This window comes from Esox lucius, chromosome 15 (assembly GCF_011004845.1).
Source record: "Esox lucius isolate fEsoLuc1 chromosome 15, fEsoLuc1.pri, whole genome shotgun sequence".
Lineage (NCBI taxonomy): Eukaryota > Metazoa > Chordata > Actinopteri > Esociformes > Esocidae > Esox > Esox lucius.
The window spans coordinates 35,179,145-35,203,232 of NC_047583.1; the positions used below are offsets into that span (position 1 = coordinate 35,179,145).

A 24,088-nucleotide genomic window follows, 5' to 3' on the forward strand; every position below is an offset into this window, starting at 1 on the left:
ATTGCTCAGTGGTCTGTCCTCTACTAGCCCCTACCGTAATTATAGTTCTACCACTAAATATCGGAAGCGGGTCCAATTCCTGGGCTCTAAAGACAGAATATCCTGCTCCTGAATCAACCAAGAATTAAATCTGTTTTCCATTAATTGTAAGAAACATTGTACAAATGCTTGTACATTAAGTGTCTGCATAACATCAATATATGCGGGGTCATGGATTGATCTCCCCGGTAGATGTATCCTGTCCTGCCCCCTCTGACCGTCAAAACCCCTCCACAGTTTTCGTTCCTACGTGTTCCTCTTGGATTATTCACTGTAAATCCATCAGAATTAGAATTGTCTGTATTACTTTGTCCATCTTCTCTTGTGTCCTTTTCAGGACAATCGCGAACCCAATGTTCAATCGAATCACAACGATGACAATCTTTGTCATAGTTGTAGTGGTTAGCAGAACCTTGTCCTCTGCCTCGAGTCTGTGTTCGTCCTCTTGCTCTACCACGTCCTCTGCCTTTTTGGTCGTAGCCGCTGTAAAAATCAGTTGGGACATCTGTACTTTCATTTCACGTTTCCCTTTATCGTTTTGTCTCTTATCCTCTTGGTCCTTGCAGACTTTTTCAGCTTGCTTGATATACGGCTAAATTATTTCCATGTGGCCCTCGTCCAAGGCCACACAGTGCTCCTTTACATGTTTCTGTAATGTTGGGAGCAGACCTGCAACCAGTCTCATCTTACACTGTTGTTCCCAGGGAGAATCATTAAAACCCCATCTGGTTTGCGGTCCATCCTGCTGTGAATCCCAAATTCTTTCTCAAGTCTATTACGATAGTCTGTGACTCTTTCTCCCTGTTTCAGTTTGCAGTCAGAAATTTTCTCCCAGTTCATCCGTCTTGGGAAAAAGGCACCTACCCGTCCACACAGCACTGATTGTTAACCTGTATTGAGATCCAGCGTCCCAATTATACGGAGCATTCTGTACGGGCCAGTCTCCTTTCACCATTCCCCATCTTAGTTGTAGAGCTTTCATCATTACCATAGGCATTTCTGCCTATGGTTCAGGAACCGCTGCTGACTTTTGCACAGCAGTATAAGAGGGATGTCGTCCAGACGGAGGGCAGTCCAGGTCCACATCCACTCTAGTAGGAGAAGCCAGAACACATTGATCAGTAGTCCCTACACTACTCTGCCTAAATCTTTTCTTTCTATATACCATAAGCTTTCCAAACAACTTTCTGTTTCCCCTTCTGTATTTTCTTAATTTTCCTCAGCTCGTATTCCTCCTTCTCTTTCAACCCATGCAACTGTCTTTGGCTAAAGCTGCCATCCATCCATCCATCTTCTCCCGCTTATCCGGGGCCGGGTCGCGGGGGCAGCAGTCTAAGCAGGGATGCCCAGACTTCCCTCTCCCCAGACACTTCCTCTAGCTCTTCCGGGGGGACACCGAGGCGTTCCCAGGCCAGCCGGGAGACATAGTCCCTCCAGCGTGTCCTAGGTCTTCCCCGGGGTCTCTTCCCGGTGGGACGGGACCGGAACACCTTCCCAGGAAGGCGTTCCGGAGGCATCCGAAAAAGATGCCCAAGCCACCTCAGCTGACCCCTCTCGATGTGGAGGAGCAGCGGCTCTACTCTGAGCTCCTCCCGGGTGACCGAGCTTCTCACCCTATCTCTAAGGGATCGCCCGGCCACCCTGCGGAGAAAGCTCATTTCGGCCGCCTGTATCCGGGATCTTGTCCTTTCGGTCATGACCCAAAGCTCATGACCATAGGTGAGAGTAGGAACGTAGATTGACTGGTAAATCGAGAGCTTCGCCTTGCTAAAGCTGCCATTTTTCGGAAATCCCCAAAACTCCCAGAGATACAATTGTTCACAAGTCCAAACACCATACTTATCTTTCATTATCTCTGCTGGCCCAACGTAACTACGAGGGACGTTCAATGGTTTACTGCCGCACTTTACTGCCATGTTCATAAAACCTGGCAAAAGAAAATATACATAGCGAAAAACAAGATCTATTTTAGTGTAAATAACGTGCCCTAACACATATACCTGCGCCCTAACCCAAAAAGGTACCCTAATGCTCTTATACTTGCGCCCCAAAAGCAAACTAAAGGGCCTTAACACTCTTATCTCAATTAATGTGCCGTAACACCTGTTAATAGACCCGTTTGGCCCATAAGTGAGATAACATAACTGCAGATTTAAAATGTGCCCTAACACATATCCCAATGGCCTATTCCCGACTGTATTGTGCTCTTACCTCCAAAATTCAATTTCCTCTGGAAACCTGTACTGATCAGACACGAGTCACAGCTCCAGTCAGGCACTCCTTCTCAACCCCTCAAAGGATAGCCCTCTTTCGGGGGAAGCTTGAGCTCCAGATACCTCTGGGGTGTGGTAAGATGCTGCCCATCTGTCTGATGTCAATAAAACACATTCCCTTTGTTCTATCACATATCCTAGGCTTCACTCAAGTGACAGGCTGTCCTCCTCCACATGGGTAACCTTCTCAACTCTTGAGGAGTCACAGCATCTGGACAAACAACAGATAGATACTGATGGGTTATACAGTTACGGGTAACCCTCTAATCTGGTGGTGCCAGTCATGGATGCCACCCTAGACAAATACCAGATCCCCCTCTATCACATTCCCTTTCATATCCAAACATGGGGACTCAGTCCATTAATCAGTAGGAATACATCAGTTCAAGAAATGACCCTGACAGTGTGCACAGGCTAAAATATGTTGTGTTCATGCCACCCATCAGTGGAAATTATGTACCAATTCTGTTTGTGAACAAGAAGTTCTTTTTGAATGGTTATGGAACCGAATTGGTACAGTAGTATAGGCTTTCCTTTAGCGCCCTGATTTCCATACTTTTTTACCAACAGAAAATTTACAAAGCTTTTACTATTGCTAGTGTGTCCTTTCTCCAATTTGGGAGGAGCGCAACCTCTGGTCCGTGCTATTATTCTCAGTAACTTAGTATAAATAAACAAACCATCCTTTTTTTCCTAGACAGTCTTATCATTCGGCCAGGTTAAGTGGGTTTAGTTATTGATAAGCCATTTAGGAGCCAAATGTGCCATCCTCCTTCAGATGAACAGAACATTAGCCGGCTCACTGAAAGGACTGAAAGCCCATCACTAACATGTTGATGAAGCTTGAGCACCTCTGAAAAAATGTGTGAGTTCCACTGTTATGTTAATCTCATGTCGCTGTTCACAAATTGCTTTGCCACCTTTCTGTCAAAAAAGTGTTCCAAACTATTAATTGGACTTACATGACAATAGAAGCTTACGGTTTATACTTAAAAAAAACGTCCATGGCACTCTTCTACAATATTGATAAAAAATCCTTTAACAGAATATAATGGCAGTAAAAAGCACCAACACGTTGTAACTCACATGCCTGAAAAAGGCATGTTAGCCGCAATATCGGAGAAGAGTGGCGTGGACATTTTGTATGGTCATAAGATTCTATTGTTGTCTAATTTTCTATACCCTGCTGTCCAACGAGCACCGCTCCTACTACATCTGATGCCAAAGCAGCACTCTTCTGTGCACGGACACAAAGAGACCTCGTATTTTATATACTGTCAAAACAATGGCTGCATGCCTTTTTACAAAATGTTTGCCAATTGCACTCTTTCCATTTTACTCAAAGATAATATTATTTCTGATTAAATAAGGATTTTACTGAGTTGTGTAATGCAATTTTCTTTTTTTGCACTTATCTTTATAGGACAGAGTATGCCATCAGCACCTTTTCACAGAATTCTACGACCCTTTCTACTTGGCACCTTTCTACTGGGCTGTTTTGTGACTCTGTTTTTAATGTACTTTAAACCGTCCACTAACTGGCTGTCAGGTCCTGTAGAGTCAACAGCATCTTCTATCCGGGTGAAAAATCTATTCTCTGCCAAGGACGACAAAAACCTGACCACTGTACTTGTCTGGCTTTGGCCCTTTGGCCAGACCTATGACCTTGGCGTTTGCAGTTCTCTGTTCAACATTGAGGGTTGTTTCATCACCGCAGATCGTAATCTATATAATAAGTCAGATGGGGTTGTCATACATCACAGGGATATCTGTACTGATCTCTCCAACTTGCCATCTCTTCAGCGCCCCTCCTTCCAGAAGTGGATATGGATGAACCTCGAGTCACCGTCCCATTCCTCTCAACTGCCTGGTATTGAGAACTTGTTCAATTTAACTTTGAATTATCGTCAGGATGCTGATATTGAAGTGCCTTATGGGTCGATTGTAACGGTCCAAGATATAAAGGATTTTGTGCCACCGAGCAAAAGCAAGTTGATCTGCTGGATTGTCAGCAACTGGAACCCAGATCATGTGCGAGTGAAGTACTACAATGAGCTCTACAAACACATTGAGGTTCATGCTTTCGGACAAGCTTTTGGGGAGTACATTGCAGATCAAGACTACTTCCCTACCATCAGCAGTTGTAAATTCTACTTGGCGTTTGAGAACTCAATTCACAAAGACTACATCACAGAGAAACTGTACAACCCACTGTCTGTAGGGACAGTGCCTGTGGTGTTAGGCCCACCAAGACAGAACTACGAAAACTTTGTCCAGGGTGATGCCTTTATCCATGTGGATGACTTTACTTCACCCAAAGAACTGGCTGACTATCTCCTGCTTTTGGACAAGAATGAGGAAATGTACCTCAAGTACTTTAAGTGGCGACAACATTTTAAGGTGAAAAAGGCATACTTCTGGGCCGAACACACATGCCTGGCTTGTGATTATCTCAGAAGGCACAAGGAATACAAGGCATTCAAAAACCTTGATAAATGGTATTGGGGTGGAATGTCTTGAAAGGCCATAAAGTTGCTGTTTTTTGTGGTTGAAGGCATTGGTGTTAAATATTTTCTGTCATTACATATTTTTACATTGTCTCCAAAAAAAATTTCATTGGTTATAAGTGCCCAAAATCCATTCCGATAAAAAAATGTCATCAGTTTAACTCAGCCTTACTTTAAAAACAGCATTCAGTTTGGATTTGCATTATGTTATAGTCATTTGTTCATTTACAAAACATTTCATTTTCATTAATTACTTTTTTATCTTTGACAAGACCACGTGCTGCTATTACTTTATGATGTTCTTTAACTGTTTCGCCAATATGTGAGAACCAAGTTTGCATGCCACATATTTCATTTGGCATTATACAAGTAATGATTTGAAGTTGAAGAAATAATTGTTTAAAAAAAATATTTATAAGATATTTATTGAATTGAGTCATTGTATGATAAAAAACATTTGTTTTAGTGATAGTCATCTATGCATTGTTTACAGAACTTCAAATGTGAAAGTAGTTAAATTGTGTCACCCACAGTAAATTGTACATTTGTGTAGTTTTTGAGAAATAAGCCTCTTTTGGTTATTTCAGCAAGGTTGCATTTGCACTGCAAAACTGACACAAATTTTTTATCATGTATTTATAGTAATACAATGTAGAATGAAAAGGTGTGTCAGAGGGGTATATATTACTATTATTATACTATTAGAGGATTGTTAGTGGGCATAATCACATGACATGAATTGCAGGTGTATTAAATGTTCCATTAATTTACCACTTTCATCTTCTACCGCAGGGCTGTTCGATCCTGTTTCTGGAGATGTAGCATCCAGTAGGTTCTCTCTTCAACCCTGGTTGTGACTAACCTGACTTTAGCTTTTCTTCCAGCTCGCTATTAGAATGAGGTATACCAAATTAGGGTTTAAGTGAAAACCTACAGGATGGTAGCTCTCCAGGACCAGGATTGAGCAGCCCTGTTCTAGTAGTAAAATAAAAAGAGCACAATATTTACATAAATAGTGAATCATATTGATAATATTTTCCTCTGTGGGATTGTGTACTCCTATCTTAAATATTCTGCCCTCACATCCATGTTTTTACTAGAAAGGGTAATTCTTTTTTTGGATAATTATATTCCTCATTGAAAACTGAAATGGTTCTAGCTTAAATTGTTTTTACTTGGTTAGATTTTCTTTTCCCCATATATTCTGTTACCTCTGACTTTGAACTTAAATATACATCCTGTTTTCCTGTCTTATGTCAATTATGTATTTTAGGTGCTTTATTTACATAATCATGAACTCTCACTAAGTTCACTACAATTTTCATGTCATGATGTAATATGCTATTTATTTATTTTAATTTCAAACTCAACTAACCAGCTCTCAGAACTTGGCATTGTGATTTAATTGGAAAATACTTTATTTCAACTGTATTTAAAAACAAAGTTAAGACAATTCACATTCAATGTCAATTTGCAAAACAATTTCATTTTGCATCTGAAACCATAAAAAAAAACAGTTAATGTAATTTGCCTATTTAGGGCTAAAGGGGCAATATATTGATTTTTTGCATTATAACATCAGGAAAATGTCCATAATATCTGCAGCAATTGAGAAATAATAGTATTTCACAATAATATTTATTCACCAGAAAATATTTTGGGTGCATACAAAAGTGTACACTAAAATGCAGAATTTCTCAAAGTACACTATTTAAATGGAAAAGCTATACTCTCCCTCTCAGCCATCTGCCCCACCAAGAAACGTGATCATGTTCTCTTCCATTCCATCTAAGAACAATGGCAGATTGAGGCAAGTGAAAACACTTAATAGTATAGGGAATTATTGTGCTAAATGATTTGCAATGAATTATAAAAAATGTATTTATTGTTTTTCTGGGTTTTGTACCTGGTAATTCAAATGTAAATGTAAAACGTATTATCCACAAGTATAAGGTAAAATGTTTTATAACAGTCATTTGGTGGATATTTTGATTCTCTTGTAAATTTCCATATAGAAAAAACAAATATCGACTGAGTGTCCATTCCCCAATTTTTTTTACCTTGCTAGATTGTGGAGAGTTGGTTTAAATGGTTGTTTCTGAAATTCAGCGGTTCCATATAGAGAATACATTTTACACATTGCCCATTTAAATTCCTGACTGATGACACCTGTCTAAAACACAAAACACAAAAAAATGTTGAAACAATTGTTTTTCTAGACAGATTGCCGTGCTCATTATTTTATTAGTCATTAAATTCTTCAAATTCTTGAAGCCAACAATCCTTCAATAATTTATTTTCCATAATCTTTGATCCACCTGGATCATACAATAATTTTGCACTAGAACATTTGTAGTGATAGCAGTATAGAGATTGACTGAATGAGCCATTGAGAAATCAGAAATTGATTAGTTCCTTTGATATAGAGCCTAGTAGTAATCACATAAAAGCAGTCTAAGGATCAGTGGTTACCTAACATAAATGTCTTCATTTACCAAAATAAACATCATAAATTATTTTATATTCTTTACACCGAAAATCATTTTAGTTTTTTTTGGCTAACCTTTTATGTTAATTAAGTAATAAGCCACGATGGGGTGTGGTATATAGCCAATATATCATGGTTAAGAGCTGTTTTTATTCAAGATACATTGAGGAGTGCTTAGACAGAGCACAAGATGCCTTATTGCGCATTTAAAACAGTTACCAACACAATTAGAGCAATAAAAGTGATGTTATTTCATATCCTTTGTAGGTCTTATATATAATGGCTATTAACCAATCAGCATTCAGGTTTCAAATCACCCAAATCACCATGATGGTGTCACAACACTTTATTTGATGGTTGACCACATAAAACATTTTATCAGCAAACATAAACTATTAATAATGAAATTGGAAGCATAACTACCTTCAGAGTGCATTCATGAAGTATATTTGTTTTTAGTGAAATTATGAAATAAGAACCTTTTGGGCAGAACATTTTATTGTTAACTCAATGTTATCTGTTACTTACACTATTTACAGTGGGGAGAACAAGTATTTGATACACTGCCGATTTTGCCCTTATTTATCATAGATACACTTCAACTGTGAGAGATGGAATCTAAAACAAAAACACAGAAAATCACATTGTATGATCTTTGTATAATTAATTTGCATTTTATTGCATGACATAAGTAATTGATCACCAACCAACGAGTAAGAATTCCGGCTCTCACAGACCTGTTCGTTTTTCTTTAAGTAGCCCTCCTGTTCTCCACTCATTACCTGTATTAACTGCACCTGTTTGAACTGGTTACCTGTATAAAAGCCACCTGTCCACACACTCAGTCAAACAGACTCCAACCCCTCCACAGTGGCCAAGACCAGAGAGCTGTGTAAGGACATCAGGGATAAAATTGTAGACCTGCACAAGGCTGGGATGGGCTACAGGACAATAGGCAAGTAGCTTGGTGAGAAGGCAAGAACTGTTGGCGCAGTTATTAGAAAATTGAAGAAGTTCAAGATGACGATCAATCTCCCTCGGTCTGGGGCTCCATACAAGATCTAACCACATGGGGCATCAATGATCATGAGGAAGGTGAGAGATCAGGCCAGAACTACACGGCAAGACCTGGTCAATGACCTGAAGAGAGCTGAAACCACAGTCTCAAAGAAAACCATTAGTAACACACTACGCAGTCATGGATTAAAATCCTGCAGCGCACGCAAGGTCCCCCTGTTCAAGCCAGCGCATGTCCAGGCCCGTCTGTAGTTTTCCAGTGACCATCTGGATGATCCAGAGGAGGAATGGGAGAAGGTCATGTGGTCTGATGAGACAAAAATAGAGCTTTTTGTTCTAAACTCCACTCGCCGTGTTTGGAGGAAGAAGAAGGATGAGTACAACCCCAAGAACACCATCCCAACTGTGAAGCATGGAGGTGGAAACATCATTCTTTGGGGATACTTTACTGCAAAGGGGACAGGATGACTGCACCATATTGAGGGGAGGATGGATGGGGCTATGTATTGCAAGATCTTGGCCAACAACCTCCTTCCCTCAGTAAGAGCATTGAAGATGGGTCGTGGCTGGGTCTTCCAGCATGACAACGACCCGAAACACACAGACAGGGCAACTAAGGAGTGGCTCCGTAAGAAGCATCTCAAGATCCTGGAGTGGCCTAGCCAGTCTCCAGATCTGAACCCAATAGAAAATATTTGGAGGGAGCTGAAAGTCCGTATTGCCCAGCGATAGCCCCGAAACCTGAAGGATCTGGAGAAGGTCTGTATGGAAGAGTGGGCCAAAATCCCTGCTGCAGTGTGTGCAAACCTGGTCAAAAACTACAGAAAACGTATGATTTCTGTAATGGCAAACAAAGGTTTCTGTACCAAATATTAAGTTCTGCTTTTCTGATGTATCAAATATTTATTTCATGCAATAAAATGCAAATGAATTGCTTAAAAATAATACAATATGAATTTCTGGATTTTTATTTTAGTAAAAATCACTTACAGTTGAAGAGTACCTATGATAAAAATTACAGACTTCTACATGCTTTGAAAGTGGGAAAACCTGCAAATTCGGCAGTGTATCAAATACTTGTTCTCCCCACTGTATATTTTTACAGTATCTGGCTATAAGGTTTGAAAATATGTGAACAGGCAGAAAATATTATAATAGAGGTTTGATTGGGGTTAATTTAAACGTGTCAGAAATTACAATGTTTCAACCTAACTCCAATCCTAATGTTTTCCTATGTAAATTATTTTATGTATGCACTATGAAAGTCTTTATAAACGTTGCTTTTAAGTTCATTAATGTATCATGGATTGATTCTTACTTCTTGTTTTTGGGATTGCTTGAAATATGAGCCAAATCTAGACCATAACCTTGAACCTCTGCTTCACCAACACACAACTACTCTCTCAAAACTCCTATAGCTAGCTGTGCCACTGAACACATTGTAATAGCTCATGTGGTAGTTTCAAGTTGTCTGAAATCTCAAACAACATATTTTGGTCTGGTCCACATTTGCAGTCTTTAAGGTGACAACAAAATGGGTGTGGAATAAAATAATAAATTGGTTGAAGATGATCCAATCTGACAACCAAAGTCAGTGTTGCTTTACATGTGTGTTTAGGCTCTGGCACCACCATTGTTTTCAGGGACCAATCTGGCAGAACCCATCAGTTTATTGAACCAATCAGAGCAGTTTGATTGTTTTGGCAATCTAGAAACAAATCCTTGGGCAGAGAATTTGGCATAGCATTTGGCTGGAGCAAGTTTGGGTTGGTAGCCAGGCAATGTTAAGTTGAGGGCATAATTCAGTTTGTATACTCCTGCAGCACAGAGCAATTTACATTTTAAGCAATGTTACAGAGGTTTTGTATCATTTCAGCCAGTAAAATTGTCTCATTAGCCAAAACAAGTTGCTGAGAATTGTCCACATGTGGTTATACCATCCATTTTGTAACATCATATTTATTTGTAGCTCAATAACAATTCTTAAACTATGTTCACAATCATTTGTAGCTCAATACAAATTAATATACTATGTTGTGATTTTATAAGGGCTTAATATGCTGGGCTGCTTCTTTACAGATTATTTCTGAGCTGACATTGAATATTTATTTTGAATGCAGTTTGTTTGAATGCAGGAACATTGCTTTTACATGCTGAATATCTTCCAGGGTAAAATATTTAATCAAGCACCTAATTCAATTCAATTGGTTTTATATGCAAGTTTCAACTCCTAAAGGGTTTCATTGTTTATAATTATTATTATACATAAGAAAATACATAACTTTAATTTTCTTTTCTTTTTGCATGGAACCTTTAGTATCAAGAAGGTATATACAAATAATGTACTTTGAAATTAAAAGGTGGTTTTAATAAAGTGTTTTAAGGAGCAGGGAAACAACATATTCAGACAGTTCTTCATATTGAAATCCCACCTATGATTGACACCCACAATAAAGGTACTTCTCACAGCCAATATTCATCAAAAGAAGTCCACTGACAAAGATCATTGCCTGTTTGTAGACAAACAGAATTCTGTAACTTTCATTCTAAAAACACCCCAGAGCTCCCTAAACAAACTGGCTTCAGCCAGGGCACTCTCAAACAGGGGCAGTGTGGAGTCTGGGGCAGTGTGGAGACTTTGGGTGGGACTTACCTGTATAACTACTGTTGACTTGCACACTGTCTCCTAGTGATTTCTTTGATCGCAAGATTATGAGTTTATTAGTAACCAGTATATGTTAAAGTTATTAAAAGTGTACATTCTCCAAATTCACATTTGTTTTTTGTTTATTAACAACAATATGGATTTGTTATTAATAAACATTTGCTCAATGAGTTTCATGAATTGATTAATACAATTACATTTTAAGAACCTACCCTCTTCATAATTATTTTGTTATGTGTTCATACGGATACGTTATAATGTCATAACATGATCACGATTTTGGACGGATGACGAATGTACATACATTTTATTAACGTTCATTAACCAGTAGACCAGTTAATAGCCTACCAATATGTTTGTCTGGGATTGCAGACTTGTAATAACTTTATTCCTTCAATTGATTAATAATTATAGGATTGCAATCTACGATGATCTACATACATTTGATCAATCATAACATTTCATAAAATGTATTTATAAAGCCCTTTTTACAACAGCAGTTGTAAAAAAACAGAAACACCCAGTCTTAAACCCCAAGGAGCAGCAGTGTTGAATTTCAGCGGCTAGGAAAAACTCCTTAAGAAGGCTGAATTTTAGGAAGAAACCTAGAGAGGACCCAGGCTCAGAGGGGTGACCAGTACTCTTCTGGTTGTGCCGGGTGAGATATTAAGAGTCCAATTGGAATAATTAATAAATGCATGTGGGCTAAATCCAGAGTCTATTTAAATTTAGACTAGATCAGAAGTGTGACCACATGGACAAGGACAGGGACAGCAACGGGCCCCCCAAACAAGGTACTCCGCAGGTGTTTAAAATGGGAGGAGACTGGTCAAATTCAGAAAATGCATTTCTCATATCAACAATGATTTATAGTGGAGAAGGAGAACTTAGTGGGGAAGGAGAACAATCCCCCAGCACAATAGTATAGCAGCGTAAGACCTTGGAACTGAGGGGTTCCGGCGGGAAATCAATCCACCCACATAGCCAGGCATCAACCAAAGGGACACCCACCAACCGCAACCACCCTGAATGAGGGTGTACTCTGCTGCCAGTATTGCCAGCAGAGTACAGCCCAATTGCACAAGTGCGCAACAGAGAGACAACAACAAGCCAGTGACTCTTCCACCGAAAGGCATTGGAGGGAGGGCATCCCAGTGGCGATGAGAGCCCACCTGGCAAGACATCAAGGGTGGACAGTATCAAGCCTTCTGATTTGTGTTTATTAACCAATAGAATAGTTTAATATAGATTTTTCTATCAGGGATTACTTGTTGCATTCAACAACTCAAAAACCTGATGCTTCCATCAAGTGGGTACGAAATTTATTCATCAATCAATCAAACAATTTTATTTATAAAGCCCTTTTTACAACAGCAGTTGTCACAAAGTGCTTTTACAGAGACACTGTACATATATGTATAGAACACACTGCAGGCACACGTGTTGGGTTCCAACAGGGCGAGTAATAAGCACCACTAAGAGCCTCCTTCCACTAGGGATTCCAGGACCCATAGGGGAGATGGGGCCCCAAAACAAACTTTGCTAAGGGTCCCCAAAAAGCTAGAGCCACCACTTGGTTCTAAATATTACCAATTGGACTCCAGCTGAGAGAGTAGTCAACTAATGTAACGGTATTCAGAATGACACAGCAGTGAATTGCTTACTGAACAAGACCAAGTAAACTGCATCAACTAAAACAAACATCTCTGTAATGGGTGCAGTAAATCTAACTGCTTAAAGGTTGGATTAAGCTATGAAAACAAAGATTAATTAGTAACAAGTGTGTGCATGGAGAAAAGAAGATATTAAAACAAACCTCTTGGAACAGCTTTCTGGCAAATGTTGCTGGTATTACAAAATCCCTTTGTTTCAACCTAAAATATATTCAATGCAGGCAACTTGACTTGATCCAAATAAATTATCTGGTTATAATCTGGTTATAGAACTAAACTAATAATTTTGAACTGAATGGAATATAAGAAAATTAATTGGATGAACAACAGCTTGTCATACTTTTTTCAGTGAATAATTATTACCTAGATTGATCAATAAAATCTGACTTAATGATGTTAATGGGTTAATTGTATTAAGCAATGTCATAACAATGTCATAACATTTCATTAATAGTTAACCCAAAAAAGTCGAAAAGGAAGGTTTTGAGTGAAGAACAGAAGCGTTCAAATTAAGAGACCACTGCAAATTGAATCAATTGAATTAACCTTTTGGAAAGGAAAGAAAAAGGTACAGTGGTCTCTTAATTATTTCCGGAGCTGTAGATCATCCTAGTCTGTTTGGTTCTCTATTGCATTTACATTCCATACCAGTGTAATAGGAAAAGTGACGTCGAAACCATGTGTGAGTCAACTCTAGTTATAAGTCTTGCCAACAGGCTCCACAGTAGCCTGACTTGATAGTGCCCTGGCTGCAGTAAGGTGCTTCTCCACAGCTCTACCTTCTAATTGTGGTCAGCAGAGAGTAATAGACTTGGTTGGGCCTTATTTATTACAAACAGTGAACAGTGATCTAGGTTGTATGTTAACTAGCTGAGCAGTGACACCAGGAAATCGTCAAGCGGAAGTTAGATTTCCAACCAAAAGTAGGTATTCTTTTTTCTTACCATATAATTCAGACTGACTCTAGTCCCCTTTGCAGAATAATTGTTGTTAGTTTTCCCTGATAAGACACACACACACAAGCACATATAAGCAAAAAGGCACAAGGGGTCGTAGTGTACTTTATGCCCAATATACCACAGCTAAGAGGTGTTCTTTGCACCATGGAGTGTCTGGACATAGTGCTTAGCATTGGAATATTGGCAATATATCACAAACCATATTGCCTTAATGCTCTTATAAACTGGTTACCAATGGATTTAGAGCAGTAAAATGTTGTAATATCATACCAGTGGTACACCACATCTCCCAGCCAATCATCGACCAGGCTTCAAACCACCCAGTTTATATTATTCATTTTTTGCAGTGTGGCTATGTGTGTACAAATCATTGTACACGAACAAGTAATTTTTTTCCATGTACATAAGACATTTTGCTTTTCTGGAAGGAAGAAATGTTTTTACAGTATATTTCTGATATTTAATGAAATGTGTGTACAGGAAATGTTTGTTTCAAATGAACTTAATAAATGTTAGATAAGAGTTATGTTATGTTATAAGTTATAACCTTATGTTTAAGGTTAGAGTAAAGATGAATTGTGTAATATTCTTGCTAGCCCATTTGCAATGCAAGATTCATCCTCTTCCAGGCTGAAATGCAAGTTGAGTAGACCAATCTGATGCCTTTGTTCCAAAACCTGAGGAAAATAGTGCCCTGTATAGAAAACAATTATTAGGGATTTCATTTTTTAGAATCATAAAAATAAATATTTTGGAATCATTTGTTGGAAAAATCTAAAAATGTTTTTCGTGTGCAAGTAAAAATGTCTAATAAGCACTTGATGCTGTGCTGGTGTGTACGTTTCAGATTAGACTTTTTCTTGTCATCAATTGATACAAGGCTACACATCATTAGCATTTAACCATTTGATTATATGAGTTTTTTTGTTTAGATTCTGCTTTTTATATGCGGTGAAACTCCCCCTAGAGTTTTCAAAACAAACATGCATCAATATCTGATTAAAGAACTATTGGGTGTTTCAGTAACTGTATTTTGTTTTCAAAAACCTTCTGTGTATCGTAACACATACAATGGGGTTTATATTAAACTACCCTCCAAACACCAGATTTATTTTTGGGTGCACTACTTTTCATGTTTTTTAATACATTATCGTGGTGTTTAGATTCTTTCTATTGTGAAGAGTGTATTTGTATTATTGTTACAGTCTTCATAAAGAGTATCAATAGTTTTTGACCTAACTATACATTCACTCATGACTGTCAAACTGCATTCTAAACACTTTCAATTAATGTAGTCTGTGTATTTGTAATGTTTCAGTGTCTTTCAAACTTTCAGATGTTGTCAGTTTTGAATAATATTGGTGCTTCAAAGCAGCTTAAAAAATATGGTGAATGAAGAGAAATATTTATATTTGAATTAAATGTTTAAACTGAAAACCAGTTCTGAAGACAATAGTCGTACTGTTTTGGGAAAGACAATTTTCCTCAAGTGAGATAATTATACAAAGAATCCAGACAGTGCTTTGATTAGATCTGTTTGACATTACCTAATTTCAACCATCTTATTGAAATTCAGCAGAGAACTTTTAATTATGCGTAAATAGGTGACTCATTTTGCTAATGTCTGTTTAAAGTGGAGATATTGTGAGTTCAAGATCTGTCACAGACTGAGACTATGAAACATCCAGATATAGTTTCACATTGTACAGTTTCACTTTATGTATGAAACAGATTTGATAAATGCGGTGTTGATCGTTTGCAAAAGGTTTGTTCTCTTGTTAAGAACTCTATTTGGTCTTGGCACAAACATGTCAATTCTCTTTTCCCTTTTTGAGTCTGTGACTGAGTATATTAAGAGAGTGGCTATGTGTTTTTTATTTTAGTTGGCACAAAGTTGGTGTCCAAGAACCATATGATGAGGGGCATTCTTCATGTTTTTCTGGACCCTAATTGAACATTGCAAATTTTCTACCAGTTTACTGGAAGAGATGTTGAATAGGTCATTACAAGGATTTTGCCAAATCATTGTATTTTGCCAAATGTTGTGGTTAACAGTAAATGTCCAATATTGTCAAGGCAATAAAGACATTTATAAAATACCATGTATGTTTAACAGTGTTCACATTAATATATATTGGTCACAATGCGCCATGTTTAGTGTTCATACTTTTCAATCAATTCAAAAAAGTTGGGATGCTGCATAAAATGCTAATAAAAACAGAATGCAATGATGTGCAAATCAGTTATCCCTATATTAATTATATTATTTGAAAACAGTACAAAGACTAATAGTATCAAATGTTGAAACAGAAAACCTGTATATATTTTTCTACATTATTGGTGCCTTGACAGACAAGTACCATCATGGATGCTGGCTTTTAAACTGTGTGCTGATAACAAGCTAGATGGTCCCTCTCCTCTTTAACCCAGAGGACGCGGAATCCATGATTCTCAAAGAATTATTCAACATTTAAATTAATCAGACCACAGGACAGTTTTCCACTTCATCTCAGTCCATCTTAAATGAGCTCAAGCCCAGAGAAGGGGTTGAGCTCAATTTTCTATATGGTTTCTTCTTTGCACGGCAGAGTTTTAACTTGCATTTGTGGATGCAGCAGCATACTGTGTTCACAGACAATGGTTTTCGGAAGTGTTCCTGAGCCCATGCAGTGACTTAAATGTCTGTTTTTAATGCAGTGCCACCTGAGGGCCTGTAGAGCACAGCCATCCAATATTGGTTTGTGGCCTTTTAATGATTTTATTATTCTTAAATTGTTTCACTATTTGCCTGCGCAGTGTTGAACCCATCCCCATCTTTACTTCAGAAAGACTCAACCTCTCTGGGATGCTCTTTTCATACCCTATTGTGTTACTGACCTGTTGCGAATTAACTAAGTTGGTCATTTCTCTGTCATCTCAGACACAGTTGCAATGGTACAGTGGCGTTACACAAAGTAGACACCAATCAAATCACGTAACAGCAATATTTTTATTGCTGCTTTCACAACAGCTTATGCTAGACTCGACTTGTATTCACTCTTGGAGAAGTTGGATAGACCTGTGCTCCACACAGACACTGATTCAGTGATCTTTGTCACATGCTACGGGGATTGGGTGCCCCCTCTAGACCCGTTCTAGGGTGACTTGCCAGATGGTGACAACATCGCACAGTTTGTTAGTGGTGGGCCAAAAACGTATGGTAACAAAACTGTTAAAGGTCTGACCTATCCAGTATTGCCAAATCCTCAGTAAGGAAAGTAGTAAGGAAAGTCGCTAGAAGTCGCTAAATGATGTCATCACCAAATTTGCATAATTGGCCATGTGCATTCAATTGTGATGGACATAGGAGAGAGGAATAACGTTGTGGGAGAGACAAAAAGTGAGAAAAAACAAAGTTCATTTTAGAACTACAAATTAACTTTCTTCTGTCGATTCTTGTTTGTTTTTTATGTCACAATTCCAACCCTCCTCCTTTATCCGGCCTTGGGACTGCAAATGCAGTGATTTATTTTTGAGCAGTGATTTATTTTTGTGCAAGGAACATTTTACATTTACATCCTGCCCTGAATGTAAGCCAGGGTGGGGTCAGCCAACTGCAGCTTCCCGCTTGCGCGATTCATTTGTAGTCTCTGGACACGGAGGGGTGAACATCTCCTGCTCTGACTGCAGCTGGGAGGGACTGCTGCGCAAGGACCGCCTGTGCTTTGGGATGGGGGAGGGGCCCACGGCAGCACCCACTGCTCATTGAGAAGAGTAAGAACGATATGTGCTTTCACGTCAGAATATCCAAAAGTCTCCAATAACACCAGAAAAAGTCGCTAGATTTGTTGTTAATTGCTTTTTTGAAAAAGAGTCGTTAAAGGGGTCTGAATACTCGCTAAATATGGCAACAAAGTCACTAAGTTGGCAACACTGGACATGTTTCAAAGCAAAAGGCATTACACTCAACAGCTACAGCTCAGATATTGTAAATTTGGAGACGCTAACAAGACTGGTTGATAATTATGTATGAGGCGAAGGTGGTGATGATGATCATGTCCTTGCTATTGCAGACACAATTGGTAGAGATAAAAGAGCATTCACATTGAAAAACAGAGTAGTGTCCAAGTGCTTCAGTGTTGTATACCACAAGCGTGTATGGCTCCCCGATTACAGCGCAAGGCCTTAAGGGTATGTGATGGCAATTCCATCGATCGGAACTCTTAAAGGAGTAAATACAGAAACAAAATTCTCTTGGCACAATTAATAGTTCATTTGCAAATAGAGAGACGCGTCAAACGCTTACAGAATAATCATCTAAGGAGTCTCTGAAGTAGATACATGAACAGTCCGTATTTATTACAGTTAAAAGGGGTGTGGTAAGTTGCTGCAGAGCTGATGTAACTCAATAGAACACATTCCCTTTGTTCTATTGCTACCTAGACTTTACACAAGGGGCAGGCTGTCCTCCCCCACATGGGTAACCTATTGAACTCTAAAGAGGTCTTATATCATCTGGACAAACAATAGATAGACTCTGATGAGTTATGAGTAACCTTATAATCTGCCGATACCAGTCAATGATGCCCCCTAGGCAAATACCAGATCCCCCTCTCCTACATTCCTTTTCTTATCCAAACATAGGGACTCAGTACCTTTAACTAGTAACCCATTTATACATGTATAGGACCAAGTATACATCAGTTCAAGAACTTTCCATAACAGGTACTAAATCACATTCTAGGATGGATAGCGGGTTTGACCCACAACCTCAACACCCATTCAGCTGTGTCATTTGCAGGCCCAGTAACTCGGGTAAAACATATTTTGTGAAGATGTTGCTGGATAATGCTGACGTTGTTTTCTCCAAAGAAATTCAGAATATTGTCTGGGTTTATTCATGTTGGCAACCACTGTATGATGAAATGTTGGAAGGTGAGGGAAATTACTTTTATTGAAGGACTACCAACATCACTGTGTGATGACAATCTGCTACCGATTCAGAAAAACAACCTTTTAATTATTGACGATTTAATGAAAAGTGCATCAGAGAGTTTGGAGATGGGGTTTTTACACAATATCCCGTAACCTGAGTGCAATTTACCTTGTCCAAACATGTTTGTTAAAGGCAAATCTAGTAGAACTATTAACTTGAACACATATGACCTCTTATTGTTTAAAAAACCCAAATTAGTATTTTAGGCAGACAGATATACCCCAGTCTTTCTCTGTTCTTCATTGAGAGTTTTAAAGACGCAACACATCCACCTTTTTGTTATTTACTTATTGACTTTAGAGCTACACCAGAAGACTACCGTCTGAGAATATATTTTTTTCCGGGGATTGGCCTGTCGTGTATGTTCCTAAGAATGTTTGATCATGTCTAAACGCATTCGTAGAAATGTACCACTTTTGAAGATGCTATTTAAGGCACCGGCAAGTCAACGAAAGATTATTTTAGAATCAGCTTCCACCGACCTCATTCTATCACTCTGAGAAATAGGTCTTAATCTAATGTGCCGAAATGTACCCTTAACAGAATCGCAGCTCCGAAAAGTAAAGACACAAAAAGCCAATACTATACACTGAACAAAATTATGAACGCAACGCTTTTGTTTTTGCTCCCATTTATCATGAGCAGAACTCAAAGATCTAAGACTTTCTCTATGTACACAAAAGGCCTATTTCTCTCAAATATTGTTCACAAATCTGTCTAAATCTGTGTTAGTGAGAACATCTCCTTGGCCGAGAAAATCCATCCACCTCACAGGTGTGGAATATCAATATGCTGATTGGAAAGCATGATCATTGCACATGTGTGCCTTAGGCTGACCACAATAAAAGGCCACTCTAAAATGTGCAGTTTCACTGTATTGGGGGGGGGGGTTCCGCGGGGGTCCGAAAACCAGTCAGTATCTGGTGTGACCACCATTTGCCTCACACAGTGCAACACATCTTCTCATTGAGTTGATCAGGTTGTTGATTGTGGCCTGTGGAATGTTTTCTTCAATGGCTGTGTGACGTTTGCTGGATATTGGCAGGACCTGGAACACGCTGTCGTATACGCCGATCCAGAGCATCCCAAACATGCTCAAGCTCAATGTCCTGTGAGTACGCTGACCATGCAAGAACTGGGATGTTTTCAGCTTCCTGGAATTGTGTACAGATCCTTGCAACATGGGGCTGTGCATTATCATGCTGTAACATGAGGTGATGGTTGTGGATGAATGGCACAACAATGGGCCGCAGGATCTCGTCACGCAATCTCTGTGCATTCAAAATGCCATCAATAAAATGCACCTGTGTTCATTGTCCATAACACACACCTGCCCATACCATAACCCCACCATAAACTAATCTGGAGCTTTTCCACTACCGTTACTAAGCATTGCAGTTCTGTTCATAACCAGTCTAATTGCATCGAGACACAGTTAAACAACATGGATCATGCTCAGAAAATGTTTCTGGTGCCACAACATCAGTTAGAAAAACTGCTAGAATCCAAAACGACTAGCATCGAGGTAAGACAGTCTGTTAAAAATGTACAAAAACTGTAAAAATACGAGATTTGGATAAACGTGACCACATGTAAAGTATACATTTCAACAAAGCTAGCTAGCTGTTTTTTATAACTAACACTCCTTGTCTGAATCTGAGGATGGAGCCCCCTGTATACATTTGCACAAATATTTAAAAAAATATAATCTGGAATCCAATGTTTTCTTAGATAACATCTAGACATCTTTGTGAGGCGTTCCGAATATAATTTGTGTTCCTATGGGTGAGACTGCATGAAGCGAGTCTCACCAAAACTTGCATAAAGTCTCACCAAAACTTGCATTAAGGCTCACCAAAACTTGAATGAAGTCTCACCAAAACTGACCACCCCTGACTGAGCGCATTGTGTACATTTCCATTAATATCCAGAAAAGTAATTACTAGAATCATACGGCTGACTTTAGCTAATTTGTAAGTATTCTAATGAAGTGATTGGTACATAGTTTGTGTTCCTATGGGGATCACAGCTTGCTTGAGTTGCACCAAAACCTGCCCACACTGACTAAGCCATAGTGTACATGTCTATAAATATCCAGAAATTTACTTTAGTATAGAATCGTACTTACCTAATATCCAGACATTCCAACAAAGCAAAGGGTAAAAAGTAGACTCTACCAAAAATGGTCACCAACATAGCGCATAGTGTAGGCTACATTTCTATAAATAACCAGGAAAGTAATCACTAGAATCATACGGCTGACTTTAGCTAATAGCTAGGCATTCTATTCTACAGGCGTCGATGTAGATCAAGCAGTTCATGTCATTCTGTTCTGCATTGTAGCAGGATCAGACAGACAAGCGGTTTTAGAGGTAAATGTCATTTGGACTGGAAGCTATTAAAAATAGTTCATGTGAACTAGGTAATAGAGTTGTAATAATGCATATAATTATAAAATGAAATACAGATAATTAATTTGGAAAAAAGAAGAGAAGTACCTTTCAGAAAAGAGTTAGCGGAACACATCACACTTGTTTGTATATCTCTAACTCATATGGACATTGAGCTATAAAAATAGTTGTTTAGAAAGATAAAGTCCTGTAAATTCACTGAAATTGTCACAGCAGAATCAGAAAGCCAGGGAGAAATGGTCAACCGTGGAGCTGAGGTGAAATGTTGTCTTTAAAGGTTAAAATTATTTATGTTATAATGTGTAGCCCATATCTTGAATGTTCATATTTATTAGCAGAACCTGTAGGATGTTGAGTCGACCAGTGTAGTCATGGAGTGTGGTAAAGAGGTTGTGAAATTCAAGTACATTACAGGCAAAAATTTACAAATAGATCACATTATATCAGCCACACTCATTGAAATACAGAGCACACATAGAAAATATGTTGGCTAAGTAATCTTAAATTAAATGGCTGACGGCTGTATATTTTCTGTGTTTATTGTAGCAGAATCAATGAGATGTTGTGTCCACCAGTGCACATACAGAATATGGCCAAAAGTATGTGGACACCCGACCATCACATATATGATCATATGGCTGACTTTAGCTTATATCTAGACATTCTAACAAAGAGATTGGCACAGACTTTGTGTTCCTATGGCCATCACAGCCTGCGAGAGAGGAAATAGTAGAGTGGCATCAAGTGGCCACCGCATACTGAGCGCATAGTGTACATTTCCATAAATATCCAGAAATGTAATCACTAGAAGTAGTAAAAGTAGGGTATGTTGTGTCACTTTGGTGATTTATAACCCTGGTGGGCGGGGCTTCCAGATTGAGTTGACATGTGGCCGGAACATCCGTTTTGCAGGGTGGGACTTCCGATATGACGTATGGACTTCCTGTATGATGTGTGTTAAGGCGGGACTTCTGGAATGACGTATGCATGTCCGGTGACTTTGTAATTTATGATTACATTGATGTGGCCATGTTTGATGTTATACAATGATTGATAAGCACTCCGAACTAGTGTTAAAACAGGTGTGATATGTTTGATGTTTAACAATGGGGTCTTAGGGTTCCAGAATGTTAAATTACCAGGCAATAAATAAGTAAAAATAAGTTATATCAGCGCCAATATATTTGGTGTTTAACAAATGGGGCGCCAGGGTTCAGCAATTCTATAACCCCCTGGCATTTTGTGTTCTGATACAACAGATGTCCTACAACCGGTGGATGTTAATCTTTCATGTTTTATGAGATGGTTGCCATGGTCTGTGTATTTAAACCATGCAGACCCCTGTGATGGTCATTCATTATTGCCTAAGGCAGGCCAATTATCTGGGTCTGGGCTTCACTTGGATCGGCGATACAGATTGCCCGAATCCTGAGTGCGTGTTGTGGAGAGAAGTTCTAGCAAACAGCTGTCTGAAGCTGTCTTATCTCAGTTGTCACCTGCACACGAAACATGGCAATTTAATTCAATATATTGTACTGTCTGTCGTTCTAATTTCCATAACCATTTTGTTATGATGATGATGATGATGCTAGCTCCACGGTAATTAAATAGGCCTAGCCGACTATTGCTGCAATGTTTCTTTTACGTGGCTGAAAATAACCGTGCTTTCTGAGCCTGTGTCTGTCACTGGTCTTCTTCAAAGTGTAAGCTTGTGCGTAGCTTTGTTGCATTATATTGAAACATTGTTGATGTTGTTATTGTCATGCGTGTTCTGGTTATTTGTCTTTATATGGCGATAAAACAAAGTAGGAAGTGGGGATTGGGGGTGCGCTAACCCGGTTGGGACATAGAAGGGGGTGCGCAGGAAAAAAAGTTTGGGAACCGCTGGCCTAAGGCAATTTACCTACACATTACAAATCGTGGTGCTTTGTGCAGCGATCAGCGTTTTAGGTGAAACACCATTGAAAGCTAACAGCTTAACCGCAGCTCAGGAAGTCTGCATTGAGATTACAAATGAACAGCAGAGAAGCTATCAACATGCTAGCACCGAAGAAACCGATACAGAGTTTTCCCTGAATCCATCAACTTCACCAGGATATGTTGGCATGGGAATGGAAGTTGGACGACGGTCGAATTGGTGGATACTTTTTCAACCCAGAGATACCGGAGATTGCGTTTTATGAATTACCCGAAGGCCAAGAGTTTAAGGCCGGTGTGACTGATCAAATGGCTTTTAATGCTGGTTTATGGAACACCTTTTGGAAAGTGATTTATTTGGGGCCAATACAGGGGACGCATAATACGGGAGATGTACTGTTTAAAGTTGTCGAAGGAATAAAACAGTATGACTCCGTTAGATTGGAACTATTTCCGGAAAATTTCAGCAGGTTAGATTGTGACTGCAACTGTGGACTGTTCAACTGACATAAGACCCTGAAGCCTGCACAGCATAAAAACAGTCATACCGCCTGTGACTATGAGCAGTCAGAAGAATTTACGAAACATGTCTCAAGAATACAACCAACCGGAGATTGAACTCCACAAGGCCTGGCTGTTTGACGCCATGGCTGACAACGCTGTACACTTCTACGGTACCCTGAATCCCGACAGCTCGATTCCACAGGCATATCCAAAAAGAAGCTTCAATTGGCTTGACCGGTATGATGATCACCTTGGACCTCTTAATCTGTTATACCTTTCAAATGCTGACAAGAGTTATCACAAAATGGACAAATGCCTTGCACCACAAGTTTTAAAGATCATCAAAGCACAGTGAACAGTGAAAAGAACAGCTGACAAACTGGTCTTGAGAGGAAATGATGTGACAGATGGACACACATTCTTTGAAAAGGTCTCAAACAGTATGAAGAGCATTCAGCTGTACCACATTGTAGAGGAAGGCATGCAAAGATACGATACACTTCACATGCATCCTCTCAAACAGGTTCCCTCAACAAGACAAATACACCAGGTCATTCCACATGAGAACAGGATCCAGCACAGACAACTATCCTGCTTTTGCAGCAAGATATTGGTTTGCCAGTGCTTCTGCCCAGCTACCTTCTATTTCCATGGCTACCC

The 24,088-nt window shown here is 39.1% G+C and overlaps 1 protein-coding gene across 3 annotated transcripts in view; it reads left to right on the top strand.

Moving 5' to 3' along the window:
- Window positions 1-7,863, top strand: part of fut9a (fucosyltransferase 9a) — a 58,257-nt gene extending 50,394 nt beyond the window's left edge. For all 3 annotated transcript variants that reach the window (XM_013131832.4, XM_020044555.3, XM_020044554.3), the window contains one exon: window positions 3,736-7,863. In XM_013131832.4, the coding sequence (XP_012987286.1) occupies window positions 3,736-4,832 (1,097 nt within the window). In that variant the 3' untranslated portion in view covers window positions 4,833-7,863. The remainder of the gene's footprint in view (window positions 1-3,735) is intronic.
- Window positions 7,864-24,088: the final 16,225 nt, after the last annotated feature.